The sequence below is a fragment of the Amblyomma americanum genome, chromosome 5 (genome assembly GCF_052857255.1).
Source record: "Amblyomma americanum isolate KBUSLIRL-KWMA chromosome 5, ASM5285725v1, whole genome shotgun sequence".
Classification (NCBI taxonomy): Eukaryota; Metazoa; Arthropoda; class Arachnida; order Ixodida; family Ixodidae; genus Amblyomma; species Amblyomma americanum.
Genome location: NC_135501.1, coordinates 29,881,837 through 29,901,594, shown reverse-complemented (window position 1 = coordinate 29,901,594; position 19,758 = coordinate 29,881,837). Strand labels below are relative to the sequence as shown.

General features: G+C 43.4%; 1 protein-coding gene across 1 annotated transcript in view; it reads right to left on the bottom strand.

Annotated features, from left to right (window-relative positions):
• The window catches only part of LOC144133773 (neprilysin-1-like), a 64,265-nt gene that overhangs the window by 31,164 nt on the left and 13,343 nt on the right, over nt 1-19,758 (bottom strand). The window contains exon 2 of the mRNA XM_077666882.1: nt 18,403-18,834. Within this exon, the coding sequence (XP_077523008.1) occupies nt 18,403-18,834 (432 nt within the window). The remainder of the gene's footprint in view (nt 1-18,402; nt 18,835-19,758) is intronic.

Genomic DNA, 19,758 nt, shown 5'->3' with positions numbered 1-19,758 from the left:
TTACTTCCGAAGGTTGGCTCGGTCTCTTGGCGGAAGTAACCCACCAACAGCTCCGTGCGGTCTTTGATCGCACGAAACGTCAGTTCGCGTCCCACAGCGAACACATTTTTTAACACCGCTGTCCAGTTTTCCGGGCTCTAGAATGGATTTCGAGCCACTACTTCCTGAAGAAGCAGCAAATCTTCGTCGATACGGAAGCGTTTCCGCAGCCTCTGCTGCGACGAATTAGCACCGCTTACAGAAAAATTCGACGGCGAACTCTGCATGCTTGACTCGCTGGGGGCAGCCATCTTGCTCCGCTGCCGAGGGGGCCATCTCGCAAGGCTCGCTCCGCTAGGGTCGTCTGCGAGCGGAATGGGAGGTGCGCTCCGGTAGCCCGCTCAGGGCCAAGCGGACTGCGCATGCGCAGTTGTGTTCCCGCTGGGCGGCCTGAGCGGAACGGGATGCCGCTCCGGTCAACTAAAACTGTCTAATATACGCCGAGGCAGTTTTAAGACGACGCGACCATATGCATCATGCTGGCTATTGCATGGAGCAAGTCCCACTACTTTTTTTATTGAGCTTAACTGCATAATTAGTGGACATTAATTAACCAACTTCGCAAGCAACGAAGACCAGCGAAAAAGTCCAATGAGAAGGTTGTAGAACGGTCCGCAAAACGTCTGATTGAAAAGTTTTCAACTCTCCATCTATTACGCATAAGCTATTTTTCGCTCACTGAAGATGCCCCCGAAATACAAAAATATACCACCTGACATGGCCGCTTGCACACCGCGACTGCAATGCTCTCAAACGTTTGCTGTAGGAACGAACAGGTGTGCTGCCGCTTAAAAAGGGGACAGGGCAGCGACGCAGCAGCTGGCTGTGCGATTTACGCCAGCAGTATGCTTCCCTTGAGGGAGCTTGATGATAGCGACAAGCAGACACAGTCCTTATCGCCTGCGCTCGCATAAATCGCGCAGCCAGCGCCTGCGTCGCAGCCCTGTCGCCTTTTTAAGCGGCAGCACACCCGGATAAATGAGAGGCTGGTTTGTTGGGCGGAACGTTTGACAGCACTACAATCGTGGCGCGCAAGCGGTCATTTCACGTGGTATTTTCTTGCATTCCGCGGGCATCTGCGGATAGCGAAAAGCCGATACCTATTAGATAGAAAGTTAGAAACTGTTCAACGGAACGATTCGCGGACTGTTCTACAACTTTCTCATTGGTCTTTATAGCCTATCTTCGAAGCTTGCGAAGTTGGTTAATTAATCTCGGCTAATTATGCAACTAAGCCTAATACACAAAAAAAAATAATTTGAGTTGCTGCATGCAATAGCCAGCAACATGCCTTTGGCCCCGTCCTTTTAGAGTGCCGCGGGATTACTTTATACTGTGGCTAAAGTTAGCTGGGACATCCTGTATATATACCTATACTAGGCATCTCACCAAAGACTATAGACTATTTTTAAAATTAAGTTTTTTGAGTTAGAAGAGCGCTTTTTTCGGCATAGCATTGTCAGCGGTGTAGTACATCAGATTATAGCTAAGGAGGGCTAACTAGCAGGTTGGTTGAAAATGTTGTCATCACTCGGTTGTACTCCAAGAAGGGCTTAAAGATAGAATCCGTTTAGTGGTCAACCAGAAAGAGTCCTGCGTTTGAGCTTCTTTCTCTCCCAGCCTCGCGCTCGTAGACTCAGTCCTCATCTTTGGCATCTTGTTGAATGCGGCATTTGCCCCCGTCCTCAGGAAGCATAGACTCGATGGTAACAAAAAAAAAGTAGGAGGTCAAGATTGGTCCGAGTAGTACGGCTTCATACGTAAAACATGGACGACGTCGACTTGTTGCTGGTGTCGCTTAGATGTCGATCGCCCGTCTGACACCACCTCATACGATACGTCGGTTAAATGTCTCAGAACAACATAGGGCCCGAAGTATCGCCGTAATAGTTTTTCGGAGAGTCCACGGCGGCGAATAGGCGTCCAGACGCACACTTTATCGCCAGGTTCATACAATACATGTCTGGGGCGAAGATTGTACACACTGAACACGAATGACATGAGATGGGAGGTTTATCGGTGTTCGTCCGCTTTAGAACTCCGCATCGCCAGACGAGAATACCGGTAAAACGGTGCACTTGATATCATAAACACCGAAGCAACACCAGCTAGAACTGACGGTGTGCTAACGAGGTCCGCAATCGTTCATCAGCCGTATCTAACGGAGTGGCTGTCGCCATACCGAACGTTCCGAACGGTGTAGAAAAAAACACCGTACGGCAACTGAGACAGAGCGAGGTCGAATTGCTGCTGCTGTTCAAAAGAACGCGCCAGTGGAACTGTGTACCTTTATCTGTTTCGCTTAGTTCCGGAACGAAGCAGCAAGTTATGGTTTCGGTCGAGATGTAATCGACAGCAAGCGGCGCAAAGGATCAGAAGACGGCGAGAGAGTCGTGTGTGCGGACGCTGTGAATGAGCGACGTAGGCGCTAGGCGTAGCAGCGCCAGCGGGGCCGTCTCGGACTGCGTCGCAGAATTGAGCACGGCAGGTTGTCTGCAGCCTCTCTTGGAACGGATATCGTGAGCGGCGATTTCGCGCTTGACACTGCTGCTTTTCGATGCGCGATGGAGAAAGGAAAGAGGGATGCTTAACCGAGTTCACTGAAGTGGATATCGTAAACGACGGCTGAGCTTGCCCCTCGCTCTGGTTTGCGAATGGCGCTATGGCGCCCTTGTGAGCGAATTGAGACAAGCGCTGGCTTTGCCGCGCCCTTGGCCAGCAGGAGAGAAATTTCTACCTCGACACTGCTGCCCGGAAGGATATTTTTGAATCCCTGCCGTCTCACATCCGTCTCGCCGTCATGGTAAGTGATTTTGTGTCTTAAATATCGTTGTACGATAAAGACGTGAGCAGGCTTGTGTGGAGCGCTGGAGCACTGTGCTGCGGAATGGAGCAAAACATTAGCGCAGTTTTCTTAACGACGCGCTGCTAGTCTATGGGTTGTTTTATATGACTATGCGCCAGCGCTTGAGCACCTGCATTGTCGGTCAATCCCACTGCCTGCGTTATAAGTTCTCCTTCATTCCGCAAAGCACCGCACGAGCGCTCTGTACAAGTCTGCTTGCGTCTGCAATGTAGTACACCTTGCAATCGGCTGTAGGTTTTCGCCATTTTTATTTTAGTGCCCTCCGAAGCATTTGTGTCATTTTAGTTTGGATATGTGCAGCATTTTTGTCCACTCATAATTTCATGCATGTTCGCAGAACGAGGTATGCGGCATCGCTATTAACATAAAAAAATTCAGGTTGCTTTTTTAAAAATGCCATGGTTCCCCACAAAAAACAATTTTGCTTATCGTGCACGTCGCAGCAAATGAATGTGCTCAAAGCTTCTGAAGTCCATACTTTTATTCTGCGTCATAGATTCAGCCGCCACATTTAGAATTCCAGTCTGATTATTTGTTGCTTTCAGTCAATGGCACAATCTCTTTGTCACTGGAACACGCGTGAAAGCGAGAAAGCAACAGCTGTCAGTTCTTGCATAATGTTCTGCGGTTCGTTGCGGCATAACTTCGATGGGTGCAGTATAAACGTGCTGTCACTATTTGTGAAAATATAACAGCTGCTTTAATTTCAAAGCATCACATACTTCATTGCCTTGTTCCCCTATCACTATTAGAGTCAGTAATGCGAACGACTACATTTTATTCATGCTGATTTGTTTGGTATCAAACCTGACTGGACATTGTTCTATCCAGGTTATAATCTATGAAGAACTCCAAGGTTGCATAAGTTCAATCGACAAGCAGTACCAAACAGTTCAGAGTTAAGTCACAAAGAAAGATGCTCCCTGCAACACTTGTAGGTATTTTTGTGCAAATGATTGGTGGACATAGGCGGGAACTGAAATTTTTGTACGAAGATAGCAGCTCAGTATCTATCTGAGCATCAGATGACTACCTTTTAGGCGCAGAATTTACTCAAATTTAGGCATTGATATCACGAGCTTTAGCAAAGCTTGGGTTTTGTGATTATTTATTTTACAATGAGGCTGGCACAAAGCCCTGGTGTTTCATTATCTTGCAAATAGGCGGGATACAAAGAGTGACAGTAAGGAGCTGCTGACCCTCAAGGGATTTTCTTTAAAATTCAGGCATAGTTACTTGTGCAACCAGATACAGCGTACTAACACGCTGCTATTTTGGGATTTGCATTGTTACTGTCTCATTTTCCGCGTGTTCACTACCACTCTTTTCAAATAACCAATAATCCAATGTTGAAACGGTTGTGGTTTCTTTAGACTTGAAAGAAACTATTTAGAGGCGATCACCATTATTTGCTTTTGCGACTGTGGTTTTGTCATTTTATTGAAAAATGGTAATGAGGTCTGCATACGGTGCAGCTATTTTTCATTTTCAGTTGGAAAAGAGTGCTTTGTGTAGTAGTCTTCGATGGCATCCAATAATTGTGGAGCGCTACTTCACAAACTGTGTATAATGGCGATATACACTTTGAACAACACCATAACAGTTTTGTATTTTTACGTCTTCATTATACACATGCAAATATGATTGCAAAGTACTGATTGTTGCTTCCCGGGCTGTTATAGGTGCTCAAAATGTGATTCCCTAGAGAACATTTGCTTCTTCGATGCTCAGCAAAAATTCCTGTAGTCGCCATATGTATGAAATGTCACGGATAAAGCAAGAGTGGTAGCTTTCGTGTGCAGCTGTACCTTTCGAATACGCACTTTGTATCACGCTCCCTTATGAGCAGTGGCTCACCATTGTTTCTTTAGCCTCTAGTTCGATTACAGTTAGACTGTTGCTGCACTGGTTGCAATTAAATGAGATTGAGCAGATCAGTTGTCTTATAACTAGAATATGGTTTTCAAATCTTTGGCAGGGAGGCCATTGCAGCATTTTGTTTCAGTTTTGCACAGTTGTGGTGGCCCACAAAATGTGATCATGGCTCTAATGGACAAATCATATGTACAGTCGTGCCGCTGTAATATGGACACTTTGGTTTCGGAGAAAAATTCTCGCAAAATGTTTCATCGATACTAACGAATCATGAATGAAAAAGTTTTGATACGAAACTTGTCGCCAAGGTCTCTTGCACATAGTGGTGGGCAACGAAGTGGAAGCTAGACAGTGTTGATAGCTCCAAGTACAATAGCCTGGTTACCATTATCTTTAAAAATCGGACAGGGACATGTTTGAACCTTGCATTTCTTTGACTTTATTCTTAAAAAATTGGGTTGAGCATGGTTTTTCTATGCAAAATTTCTCACTTTGAGGACGGGAGACCGCCCCCTCATGATTTCATCCCTAGGATAGTGTAGTCATAATGTCTATTATACTGAAATGCAACAGTATTTTTTTTTTTGCACTTCTACAAGTGTTAGAAAAAATAGCAGTGATATTCTGTTTTTAATTTTGCAGGACCAAGCACTTACAGCATGCCTCCTCACCTATCAAGGCGCAGTTTTCCTGTTCATTGGCCATCACCTTGTAGTGAAAACCTCATCGCTTCTGTGGAAATTCAGCTGTTTGCAGCCTTCTGGGTGTTCCGTTTGGAAAATCTAAAGAAGGCTCTCTGTCTGTTGACCTTTCTTGATAGTGCTTTTAGAGACTTGGCTTAAAATAAACCACACTTCGATGGTTTTGAGCTCATCAGTTTTTAAAAACCACTTCGTCTTTCCTTCACAGCTGCCTCTTCTATCTGCCTGTACATGTTTTACATGTCTAGTTTTTTAGTACTGTTTGGAACACTGGTAGAGGAACACAAACTGTGCTGCTATAAGTTATCAATGTTGACATGATACAGTTGGCCAAAGGGAAGAAAAAGAAAACAATATCAGCATGAATCTCTGAGAAAACTGATGTACAGCCTTTGTAAAAAAGTACAGAGCCAAAGGGTTTGGCTTCTACGCCGTGTAACAAGGCCTCTGAGCATCCATGGGTGTCCAATATTCACGGTGATCAAGGCAAGATTTTCTGTACCTTCAAGATATCTGGAATGCTAGCGATGCCCAACAAGGCTCAGAAGCGAATTCCTTGGGCTCTAAGCTTTGACAAATGCTGTACTCACATTATGTGACAGCATGGAAAGACATGACAAACAGGAACAGCAACATTTCGTTCACCCTAAGAATCATCACCCCACTGGTTTCTTGTGCCTGCATGGGCTAATCATGGTTTTTATCTTTTTGCATCGAGCTCGGACAGCTTCCTGGGAGCACTGTCAGCATTTTGTAATTTTTTTAAATGTTTTTATTAGACTTCCTGTTCTGTCACATGACATTTGCTAGCATTTACACATATCCTTTAATTAGAAAAAAAATGGTGACAATGGTTTGGTGAACAATTAGGTTTTCAAGCAAATATGTGCTGAGACACAGGTCTTCAGAGATTCAATTGCTTATTTAATCACAAAGTTACTAGTCCTTAGTCTGATCAGTTGCCATGGGAACTTTTCTGGAATTTTTCTTCACTTCGTCCTAAAGTGAAGGTGATAAATGCCTTTCCCCCAATCAAACAGAATGCCTATGTCCTTAGCGCTTTGACCTTAGCCCATGTGTTTTTGCTTTGCTTGTAGTACGCACAGTCACGTAATAAAAGGTTGACTAATTCTTCGTGCTTCAGCATTAGTCATTACTTGTTAGCTAGATTGAAAAGCATGTGTGGATATGCTTCTGTATTCTAATTTTTTCTATATAAGTTATGAGTACTGCATTTAATTTGTGACAGGCTTCTTCAAATGGGTGGCTAACATATTTTTCGGGGCACGTAAACTTTCTCTAGAGCATAGGCCTCCATATATTGAGTGTAAATTTTGTTTTGTGTTGTTTTTATGTGATTGTGTGTTAAATTGAATCTCTCCTCCCGCTCCACCATGCTGTTTTCCTCGGCAGCGAAGCGCCAGATTTAGTGAATGTATTTTATACGTTTTGTAAGGTTTTGTTTTTCCTATGTGTTTCTCAAGAACAAACACAAACGATAGAGTTTGGATACCTGTGATATTTTACTATAAATTTAGTGGGCTGCTTTAGGATGTCTGTTTAGTATTTTTTTTACTGTAGTTTGTAATCTGCACCTTGAAGTTAGCCACTAAGAACTAGCCACTGGGAATTGTCTGGTGCATAACATGTTTTTAGCTAATCTTACCTGACAGCACCAGTTAGCCTGAAGTGTAGCGAAGAAGTTTTCAAGTCAACTCTGCATTGTTTTTGAAGATTTGCTATTATACCATTTTGATTACTTTTAGGTGCTGATTTTCAAGTTAGTCCCTATCTCTAATACCTGTCCAACAATTGTGGTTTCAAATGTTGTTTATTGTCCTCCATTTAAAAAAAATACACTTGTAATCTACAGGTCTTCGTGACCTTTTGTTTACTTCACGCAGGCTCTTCAATTTATTTTCAATTGAATAAGCTTGACATGTTAAGCAGCCTTTTAATGCTGCTGGTGTTAATATTTCAGATATGTGTGTAGGTTAGTAACTGACACTTGTGATAATCCAGTGCTATTTGTAGCGGTGGTCTGTGTAATTCAGTGTTTTCGAACATCCAATGGAATTAGTGTAAGTCGCATGCACAAGTTAAATTGCGAGCAGTGTTTTGAGGACGTGCTAGTAACAATGTTTTGTAAAGTGCTTAAAACTGCAGTCTCAGAAAAAAATGTCTAACAAACTTACACAGCTACCTTGCACTATGAAGGTAAAATCCAAGAACTATATTTTTGTTCAAAATTAATACCACAGAGCGCAAGCTATGTACCATGTTTTTGTGTAATACTTGCTGCGGATCCTGCTTTTATCGATATTGAAGGCTTATAGACTGGATGAAAATAGTGCTCGAAAAATATTTTCAATGCGCGAGTGGAGCACGGAATTCAAAATTTTCTTTAAAAAGGTCTGTTATGGACTGCAAAAATAAGTGACAGTAATGAACGGATTTTAAGGATACAATATACAAATGCATTCTTTTTAAAAAACTTCTAAAGGCAGAGAGATAGCAAACATTATTTGTCCAATGTGGAGCTTCCTGCAAGTGGCTTGTGCACCATTCAGGTTCTTTAGTGGGAAATATCACCGCTACATCAAAAGTGGTGATATTTCCCACGGTGATAGCGGTGCAGCGGTGACATTTCCCACGTATGGCTCTTACCTGTTGACACATGCCTGATATACTGGCGATTTTGAATGTCACGCAAGTCAAGCGTGCTTGTATCCTTCCCGGCCACCAGGGCAGTATTTATATTGGCTGGCGGCCGATAAACGTTTTAGTTGTGAGTCAGCGCTCTGTGTTGTGTCCTCTCTTCTCTGTCCCATCTGTCGCGCTGTTATGGATCATCGTAAGCACCAACTCGCCCAACAAATGGTATTGCTGATGTACTACACCGCTGACAATGCCATGTCGAAAAAAGCGCTCCTGTAACTCAAAAATCGTAATTTTACATTATGTGTAAATTGCTGGTGAAACATCTTGTATAAATGGTTGTGTTCAGATAAGAACGGTAATCCAGGTCACATGACCATTTTGTTTTCAATGAAATTCTGTATGTGAGGGGCAAATGTTTTGACACAAGGGAATCGTGCTTAGTTTCTGCAGGATACCCTGTAGTTTTCTTGAAAAAGTTGCATATCACATTCGGTGGAAAACGACGGTTTTGTGATTTCGCTCAATTGCTAAGTTGGACAAGTACAGAAGGTAAAATAAAAATTTTGTTGAGCCTCATTATTTGTCCAGTAATTTTATGTAAAATTTCCTATGAGAAGAAATGCAAAAATATTTTCGCTTCAATAAGTTGGCAGCAAAAAATAGCAAATAATGCTGAAAAAGAAAGGCGTTTCAATGAGGACAGTTCTTAGAATTATAATGGGACAAGAAGAAGTAAGAATCTGAGACTAATTTTTTCCTCAGCGTTAATCCGCTCGATTTGCTATTCCCGGAGAAAATGAGTACTTATAGAAAGGCAAATTATATTTAATTATGCGTTGAAATCGTCTAGAATTCAAACAACTTAAAAAGGTGAACTTTGAAGGAGGTTTCAAGAACAAAACGACCTCTCCGATTTTCATTAAAATTTCCGCGGAACAGCGTCAGTACCTGGCAATTATAGATCAAGAAAAAGTATGGCATTATATTGTTTCAAACTACAAAATTGAAGGCCTAACACAGAACTTATTTCGTTCACTTACCATTACAGGATAGTGTGTATTGGAGAGCAACGGTCATGAATTCGACTTTGAAATGAGATGACGTGTTTGCGTAGTTAGCACAATGCCAGAGCCTCAGAAAATACCTTGGAAGCATGTTTTTGTGCTTGTCAGCGCAGTTTTAAACACTTTGAAAGTTAATATAAGTCCTGTATTTATCGTAATTTCTCCAGGTCTCGCTAATCCTAGCAAACACAAATATTGTGTTCAACCTAACTTGAATATTCTTATTGGATTTTATTCTTTACTTATCGCCAGTACGGTTAGGTCATTCTATTTTATTTTACTTAAATTTATAGAAGCACCGATTCCCCATATAAACTATTATTTCTGCGTTTTAGGACGGGCCACATTTAAAATGTGAATTAGCGAATGGACCAAGCACTGTGACAACACCAGACTTCGGCTACAAAAGATCGGAGACTACTTCAACCACTATTCACGCGGTGGTAGTGGGGTGAGCAGCTCGACCGACGCGGAAGTTCATGTGATTTTTCTCTTTGCTGCAGTTATTCTGGAACCGCCGACAACGTGCTCAAAACCGTCCGCATTGTTCGGCAAGAAAGCAGCACGGACTATCACGGATCTGTAGATATCTGCACACCAGCGATATAGGTCTATCAGCAGGAGTGGGCCTGGCAGCAGCGCACGGACCATCATACTCAACCCGTTCTGCCTTCTTGCGCAGGTTTTTGCTGTGTGCCTGCCAACGCAATCAACATCGCGTGCACCTGCACCGATCGAGTGAATGGCCTATCAGCTACAACAGTTTTGTGGACTGTCTTCTATCTCGTCCTGGTGACCCCTGTCCTATCACCGAGATGTTCATGTGCACTTCGACACTCGTGACCTTTCCCGTCTACCGCCTGACCTCACCGATGGCTATAAAAGGGTCTGCATCATCGAAGCTGGCCAAGGGCCTGGGAGCAACGCACCGACAGCCATGCTCAACCCGTTCTGCCTTCTTGCGCAGGTTGGTGCCTACCTGCCTACTAAATCCTATAGAGTCATAAGCGGTCTTTTTTGCTACTGCCTTGCCCACCGAAAGGCGGAACCTTGAATTACTTGAAACTTATGTGAGTGGTTTTCAATGTTTTGCTTATTGTTACGTGCCAGAAATGTAGAGCTCAATCCAAGTCCAACCACCCGCTCAGAATCACTTCTGGAATTAAAATGTTTGCCTGAAGGTCCGAATCAGCAAATATGACATGTTTCAGTTTCTAAAGGAAATCCAAGCGCGCTCTTTGGAAACCAGTAAATACCGTCGATATGAAAGCATTAAAAATGAACAAAAAGCCTCGAGACCAAACGCGGTTTTTAAAATCACCTGTATACTTGAGAACAACGGGCTAAATATGCTCAACAGATTCTACAAGCAGTGCCTTGCCTAAAAGAGGAAGTCCAAGATTCGTCTTCAGAGCATCCTCATTTCAGTCAAGGCTTGATGAAATGGAGGACAAGTCACGTCGTGACAACTTAATTTACTATGGCCTTCCCGATTGCAAAGAATGTTGGTAACAGACTGAAAAAACTAACTAATCCAATAATTTCTGTGTTCCCCTCATTTTCTGCCGATTCCATTCAGCATGCTCACCGGTTAGGAAAATTCTACAATTCTCCGGCCAAACCGCGTTACAACAAAGGGGTTGTCGACAAAAGATGCTTCACTTATAATCCTGTCTTTAATGAGGTTGAAGAAATTGAGCTACGCGGTGGGTTTGCCAGCGCTGCAACTCACCCGCCTCTCCAAGCTAAGAATGCGCGAGGGGCGATGGGCACTCCAGCTAGTGTGACCGTCCTGTTTACCAATATCAGAAGCGTACTAAAGAAATACAGCTTCTCATCATCCGCAATAGATACATTTTCTGCTCATGTTATCACCGTGACCAAGACGTGGCTTCATGACAACATCCAAGACACGGAAACCTTCCAAAATGCAAAACGTTTCTCTATACATCGTGGTGGTACAGCGGCGCGCCGAGATGGCGGCATCCTTCACGCTATCTCGATATTCCATCATCGTGCATATAGGTCAGTAGTAATGTATAAATCATTTGGGTATCTGTACTATACGGTCATAGTTCTTAGCATTTGTTATTGTCCGCCCACGTGCACTCCTACTTTTCACCCGGAACTTCATAACAGTATTAATGGCATTGTCGGATGTTTTCCTTTGTCCCCCATATTCTTATCGGTTGCGAACTTTCCAAACATAAAGTGGAAGAACGACCCAGCTGTTACGTCTCCTTTTTTTCTTCTCAATCTCACGATTTTTTAGAACTTTGCTCTACGTTTACATTGTCACAGTTAACCACTCAAGCTACTGAAATTACACCTTTCTCGCGCCGCCGTGGTGGCTTAGTGGTTATGGTGCTAGACTGCTGACCCGAAAGACGCGGGCTCGATCCCGGCCTCAGCGGTCGAATTTCGCCTCCATCGTAATTCTAAAGGCCGCTGTACTGTGTGATGTCAGGAATGTTAACGAAATCCAGGTTGTCGAAATATCCGGAGCCCTTCACTACAGCGTCAAAGCCCGAGTCGCTTTGGGACATTAAACCCCCATAAACCATGAGCCAATTACACCTGTCTCGGCCAATACCTTTGATCTAATCTTTGAAACTAGGTCTAACCTTGTTTCTAGTGTTTCTTATTTACCAGATATAAATGACCACTCGTTATTCTCATTCTTAATGTTTCGAAAACCACGAAAATTAACAAAACAATTTGCGACTATTGGAAAGCTATTTGCCGGCAATGAACAATGAATTAGCTGATTTCAATGACATATTTTTTACTAACTTTCATGAGCGTTCTATTCAACGTAACTCGGACATATTTTCAACTTATGTAAATCAATTCATCGAAAAACGCATGCCTGTTCGTATCATAACGTCTAATCCTCGAACACCTTGGTACATCACCAGTTCAAATGGCTTCTAACCGAAAAAGCGACTATATCGCGTGTGGCCAAATTATCACCTCAAACTCGCTCTGGACAGCCTACAAATCTGCATCTGATATTTAGATTGCTGCATTATGGAAGCTCAAAATAATTTCAAGTCTAACACATTACCCTTGTTCCTGAAATCTAATTTTCGAGTTTCGGCGCACGATTAGTCCCAGTCTTGATAACTCCGCTGTTTTGGTGGACACAGATATCAACTCCGTTCCACCTAACCAATAGCTACTATTCTAAACAAAACCGTTTGAAAGCCGCCGCGATGGCTCAGTGGTTACGGCGCTCGGCTGCTGACCCGTAAGACGCGGGCTCGATCCCTGCCGCGGTGGTCGAATTCCGATGGAGGAGAAATTCTGGACTACTGTGAACTGTGTGATGTCAGTGCACGTTAACAAAACCCAGGTGGTCGAAACTCAGGAGCCCTTCACTACGGCTACCCTCATAGCCTGAGTCGCGTTGGGACGTTATACGCCCACAAACGATAACTTTTCAAGAAATTTATAGAGGTTTCAAATACTAATCTTTCGGAAACTCAGCATTACAGTTACACATTCATGCCTCACATCATTGTTGACAAAGCTGGATTTGCCAAACTAATCAATTTCCAGCATGATTCCTCTCTTGGCTATGATTCTATGGATTACAAATTTCTGCAAAATACTTGTGTTTACAGTTCAACCTTAGTGGCGAAAATATTTAAGATGTCCCTTGACACATCAACTCTTTCAGCTCAATGCAAAGTTGGGAAGGTGATTCCAATCTACAAGTCGCGTAATAAAAATTCACCAAATAATTATAAGCCCATTTGTATTACTAGCGCATGCTGTGAATTCAGACAACACATTATATGCTCGGACCTTGTTACGCTTTTCGAATCGACCTCAAGTAACTCCAGTTCTTTAAAAGCCTAATAGAAGTATAAATCATTTTCGTGCGAAATTTTGCTCATATCATTTACTGAAAAATTACACCGTATTCTTTACTATTCTTCGTTAGCTGACTGTATTTACTTATAGTTTTCTAAAGCATTTCACAAGGTCCCCCATATACTTGTAATTCATAGACGTTTTCAGCTTAATATTGATTGTAATCTTTTTTGTGTATCAAAGATTTCATTTGTAATCGTTGCCAATGAAAATTCTGTCAGCCGAAGTTCTCTTCAATTTGGAGTCCCATAAGGATCTGTAATATGCCCTCTTCAATTTCTCATTTACATTACCGACCTTCCTTCTCAAGATTCGCCTAATATTCATCCTTTCGCTGATGACTCGTATCTTCCGTGAAATACTTTTCATAATGATGCTAACATTCATCAGTCAGACCTAAATTCTATATTTACCTTGTGCAATACCTGGCTAATGTAACTAAATATTAACAAGTGTAAAGTGATGTTTGTTTCCCGTGCATTTAATAGTCCCTTTATATAGTACCTGAAAAACTCTCCCTGAGCCTCTGTTTCCTTCTATAAATATTTAGGAGTTCACATCACATAAAATCTATGCTAGTCTTTGCATTTTGAGGAGATAACAGCGCTAATCGCATGTTAGGTATGTTGCCCCATATTTTTTTCATCTGCTCCTTAGCTTAAATCACGCCGTATTTTTTCATCTGCTCCTTCTTTAAAACTTTATAATAAAACACTCAGTTGATCTAAATTAGAAACACGCCACTCCTCTATGGGACCCAGGCACTAACAATTTGATTACTTCACTTGAAATGGTACAGAATCACTCTCCTCGCTTCGCCTGTTCTTATAACCGAGCTGCCAGTGTATCATTAAATTCGCTCTCTCTCTTCCCTCATTAGCACCGCGCCGAAAAAACTTGAGCTTAAACTTTCTTTTACAGGCTTTACTATCACCCGACCCTCCGTGATGAATTTATTCTTCAGCGACATTATTTATCTGCTCGTGTTGACCATCACCTTAAGGTTGGTATCGAGCCATGTCATTTGCATCCAACATCACAACACTGGAAATGCCTTCCTTCCAACATTGCTTTCATTCATGATAACCTGCGATTAAAATGTGCTTTAGCAAACATTGTATAATAAGGAGTTACCGGGCTTTACCCTGGTTTGTAATTTTTAATTGTGCACTAAAGTTTTGGCCGCCCACTCCCCGCTGTAATGCTTCGGCCCTGAGAATGAATAAATAAATGAATATTTGCTGTGCTAATAAATTATGAATGAAAGATATAACACTATTCGATTAATCCGTAATTGTTGACTTATTTTCTGGACTGTCATTGGCAACTGAAATTACTTAATTTCAGATCAAGTATATGTAATAGGTTACTTGTTTTCCGGATCGTTCGCAACACTGATCGGCTAAATGTGCTGTGTCAGTACATCGCAGCAAAAGGAGAGACACATGTAGAAAAAAAAATTGGCAGTGGCTTAACTCGGCTATGCCAGGATATACGTAGCGAGAGGTACGTTTCGCTGGCTGAGCTTGTTGTGGTCACTGTATGTTTAGCGATGAGAGACATTGGGTATACGCATCTTTTATTCGTTTTGCTTGACAGAGACGAAGACTGCCTGATGATCTGTGAAGTAGCATGCAGGGGTCTTAATTTTGTCGATACAGTATTTCGATTTGGTAGAGCCTCTTTGGTATACAAGCTCTATATAGTAGTAGAGTTGAAATCTAGGTTGCTCGGTACGTGTTCATGAAAAAAAAACAGTAAAAAGACGGTTTTTTTCCTAAGCTCTATAGTAGTTCCTTATTGATTAGTCTGGACGTGAGGGCCCGAAGCTAAATTATACCCAAAGTCTTCTTTCATACATTGAAGGAAGAGAGTCCTGTTTCCTGTTGAAATCACCCAAAGTCCCACACAACTGTGAAACCGTGCAGTAGGCTGGTGTACACGTGGCAACCACATCAATCGTCTGCTTGATAGATGTTCCCGGTGCCACGTAGACTCTTTGGATGATAATGCCGCTTTCCAGAAGCCGAACAAAGCAGGCTTCACCATTATTCACCGCGATCGAAGGGAGATCTCTGACAGCGGTGATACCTTGTTTGACGTACACATACTCGAAAAACTAGACATACTCGACATACTCGACCGGCTTCAAGCCAACTGCTAGGCGACAACCTCAGGATCGGAAGAGTTAATCTTCTCTTGCTATACCGCCGTTTAGCAGCGGCCGGACTCTCCTTCTCTGCATGCATGTCAAACGTGATACAGACGTCCACTACATCTCCGCCTTTTGTACGCAGTCCTGCGCATGCGACGCGGGATTCAGGGGATAGAGCGGCGTGCGGCGATGCGGCGATGAAGAACGCGGCGCAGCTGTGTGGTCTCTCTGGTTACCATGGTATCGGCGCATGCGCACAACTGCTCATCCGCATCACGTCACGCTCGCCTTTGACGGTGGAGCGGGCGCGCGGCGACGGCGAAGCGCAAGCCGCACTTTCCTCCTCTTCGGTTGCGATGGTAACCACGCATGCGCGCAACCGGCATCTCCCATGTACCGCGAATTGCTCGACTGGTAGCCCAGTGTAGCTCGCGCTACAAAAGCTACAGCGTGCTCGTTCTTGTTTGCCGCTTTCTATGGATAGCGACCTGCGCGATGAGCGCTCGCCACGTGCCGTAGAAGAGAGGAAGGTTACACAGAATTTTGATGAGAATTTCGCTTATACCGACTACCGCATCGAAAAACAAGAACTTTGAGCTGGTTACTGCCAAGGCTGATAGATGGCACCACGGCACTTTCTCTCTGAGGTTCACGCGCGTTACGTAATGAAGGCAACTCCCGCGGCGCTGTCGCCGCATGTGTTCCTCGTGCGGCAACAAGTGGCACCAGGGGCAGAATGAACTGAAATTTTCGCCAAAGTTCGTTTAGGTTCGCCTCCGTGTTCTCCTTACGTCATGGAACGCTGGGAAGACTGCAGGAGCTAAAAGAATTTCATGCTTAACAATTTCAACTACGCTACGCTGGCCTTGGGCCTTGCTCTTCGCTATACATTTAATAATCATATTTTAATTTTTTTCAGTGTTTTATTTCGCTGCCACGCTAGGTCCGTTGTATAAAGTATTTTAGGTTTTCGATACACGTGGTATTGATTAAAAGTTTCGTTTTGCCTTTGCTTATTTTCTACTATTGTTTCCCTGCCGTCATGTCAGATTTGGCCGAAATTATAAGCTGCTCATCGCTCTGAATAAACAGTAGGTAGTTGATCAGCGCCAGTCCTGCCTGGATTTTTGTTCGTCCTTGTCGTTTCGCGCTGCGTTCCCTAATAATACAACCAGACCAACAATCCCAAACCACTACTCTAGCACAGCAAAGAGTTTTAGTTCAGCATGACTTCCATTAATTTTGACCTAGCGGCCTTAGGCGGGGACGCGACGATTAAAACTATTTTCGTTACTTGTACAGAAAATGCAACTAAATACTGCACCGATTGGTAGCTTAGCAAGCTGATTTTCGAACTGAATTTTATTCTGAGCAAGCTGGTGCGATTCTAGCGCCAGTATAATTAACATAATAATAATAATAATTATAATAATAATAATAATAATAATAATAATAATAATAATATTAATAATAATAATAATAATAATAATAATAATAATAATAATAATAATGTTTATTTTGGCCGTTATGTGAACGATGATACAGGGTGACCGAAATAAATGTAAAAGACCTGGTCCTTAACTATTCAGAAGATAGTGCGCAGCTTTTTCACGTCAGAATGTTCGGGAAGCCCGGTTCTGTGCAATAAAGCTCGCAGTTTTCTCTTCATACGCACAGTCTTCATTAAACAGGCGTTGAAGCCCAGCATGCATATTTACTTGAAAACGTGTCTTAGAAAAGTAACCCTGAAAAACTATTGCATATGTACACAGAAATGTCGACAGATCATTGCAAGTCTCAACGTGTCGCACTTCATGCGAAAAAAACGGATTCATTTTTTTTATACTCGTTACGAAATGGCGAAGGAATAAGAGATGGCAATTGCAGATAAAGTAAAAGCTGTCAAATTCTTTTATCGCCTGCTATGCTTTTGATTTTATTTATAGAAATGCGTGACTGCAGCAAACGAAAGCTCTCATCCTATGATCTCTCCTCTTCACGGTGATAAAAAGATTATGGTGCACTGCAGTAGGAAACCAGCGCAATTCTCAATGCGCAGAGACCACAAGAAGCACCATTCGCCCGCACCTTAGAGCGACCACGTACTGTTCTGGATTCACACTGTATACTTCGCAATGATGCTTTTTCGCCAGACACATCAACAACTGAGGGTTCATTATCACCATAAGCCTGACTACGCCCAACGCAGGACAAAGTCCTCTTTCATATCTCCAATTAACTATGTCCTTTGACGGCTGTGGCTGCCTTATCTCCGCAAACTTCATAATACCATCCGCCAGCCTAACTTTCAGCCGCCCTCTGCTACATTTGCCTTTTCTTGCAATCCAGTCTGTTACCCTTACGAACCAGGTCGCCGCGGTGGCTCAGTGGTTGTGCTCCTCGGCAGCTGACCCTGAAGACGGGGCTTTGATCCCAGCCGCGACGGTCGATTTTCGATGGAGGCGAAATTCTAGAGGCCGGTGTACTCTGCGATGTCATTCTACCCTAAAGAACCCCAGGCGGTTGAAATTTTCGAAGCCCTTCACTACGGCGTTCGTCATAGCATGAGTCGTTTTAGGACATTAAATCTCCATAAACCACAAACCTTAAGGATCAGCGGTTATATTGCCTTCGCTTTACATGCCCTGCCCAAGCTCATTTTTCCTCTTGATTTCGACCAGGATGTCATTAACCTGCTTTTATTCCCTGGCAGAGTCCGCCATTTTCTGGTTCTTTAACTGTGCAGCTATCATTTTCCTTTCCATAGCTCACTGCGCTTTCATATATTGAAGTTCTAACCGTTACTTTTGCTTCAACGTTTCTGCCCCATAGGTGAGTGCCGGGAAGATACAGCTGTTGTATACTTTTCAATTGAGGAATATTGGTAAAATATCATTCATGACCTGAGAAAGCCTGCCCAAATGCGCTCCACCCTATTTTTTATTCTCTCCATTTCAATCTCGTGATCCGAACCTGCGATCACTACTTGCTCTAAGTAGACGTATTCCATTACCACTTCCAACGGGTCGTTAAAATCGAGAACTGCTGTTCTGTTCAGAGGTTTTGGAACATTACTTTGGCTTTCTGCGTAGTAATTTTTACACCATTTTATTTCCCGCGTGAAACATTAAAAGGAAATATTTGATGTGCAACCGTCCGTACCTTCACGCCCTCGCTGTCCAAAGCTCCTAACAGCTGCTTGGCGTAGCAGTAGCCCAGACCGCCGTACAGCATGGCTTTTGTGCCGTCTTTGTAGTACAGCGGCGGTGCCAAGGCCCCGACGGAGAGGGACAACTCGTTCAGAACGTGTATGTAGAGAACGTACGGATGTGCGGTGCTGTCACGGATCCGCAGCTCCTGCAGGCCGACGTCGGAGCCGACGAGGCCTCGCAAGCTGCGTCGGGTCTTGATCCAAAACTCGGCGAACGAGGAGGCTGTCTCGGTGAAGTTGGCATAAGCAGCTTCAAGTTTCTGGGCCGTTAAGAATTTATCGGCCGGCCACAGCACGGTGCGGACATCCCTTAGCTTCTCAACGGCAACCTGCCTGGTCTCGTTGTCGAGCCACAACGCACCTTGAGTCACTTCCACGGCCCCCTGCATAAAGACGAGTTGCTCAGAATAAGATGCTACTGCATAAGGTCACACGCACACACACATACAAAAGCCTGTATTCTCGCTTGTTTTTTTTTTCAATAAAGTGTGCTTGCACCTCAACTCCGCATTGCAGAGGAGCAGTAGGGAAACCATAGGTACACAATAAAAGAGAATTCACAGTTGGCCTAAAGCGAAACTTCTCACAGATAGAGACTTCCACGGCAGTGCACTGCGAAAGCATAGCGCATCGCCACATGTGGAACCTGTGCTCCGCATAGTCTCCCGTAGAAAGTGTGCTTTAGGGCAACTTATTTTGCAGCTCTCTAAAAGCTCTCAGCACCTCTTTCATGTATACTTTTCCACTTCTTTGCCCCCGAGCACTATCAGGTGTCGCATACACAGCCTTTCTTCGGCATCTTTGTATTGAAGCAAAATTTGTAACCTGCCTCGAAGAAACAGCCACTTCAACTTTCAACAGATTCTAGCCGTGCGCCTTTTTGAGCAACGAGTCCAAGCTCAAGCCTGTTTCGTTCATTTCGGATATAGCATTTTTTTAGTTTTACGTCAGCTTCGATCACACGCTTCATCTAACGTCACGGCCAGGGATTAATGCTGCCATGTTCGCTTCAAGAGATAAATAACAAGATAAGACTAATTCCCAAAAGACAAGTCAGCTCTGTCCGTTGTGTGGGTGTCAGTTCCAGGAGAGCACATATAGGGAACTAAACGTGCTTCTACCCTCGATTTTCTTCATGGTAATTGTGTGTTGTGTTTTAGAACGAAAGATCTGTTTCACGAGCAAAGGTCTCAAAAGCAGATTCATGGCTGAAGCCTTCACCTTGAATAAATAAATACTACCTGGGGCTGGGATCCGATCCCGCCGCCGCGCGTACAAATCAGCTTTGCGGTCCACTGCTCGAGGGC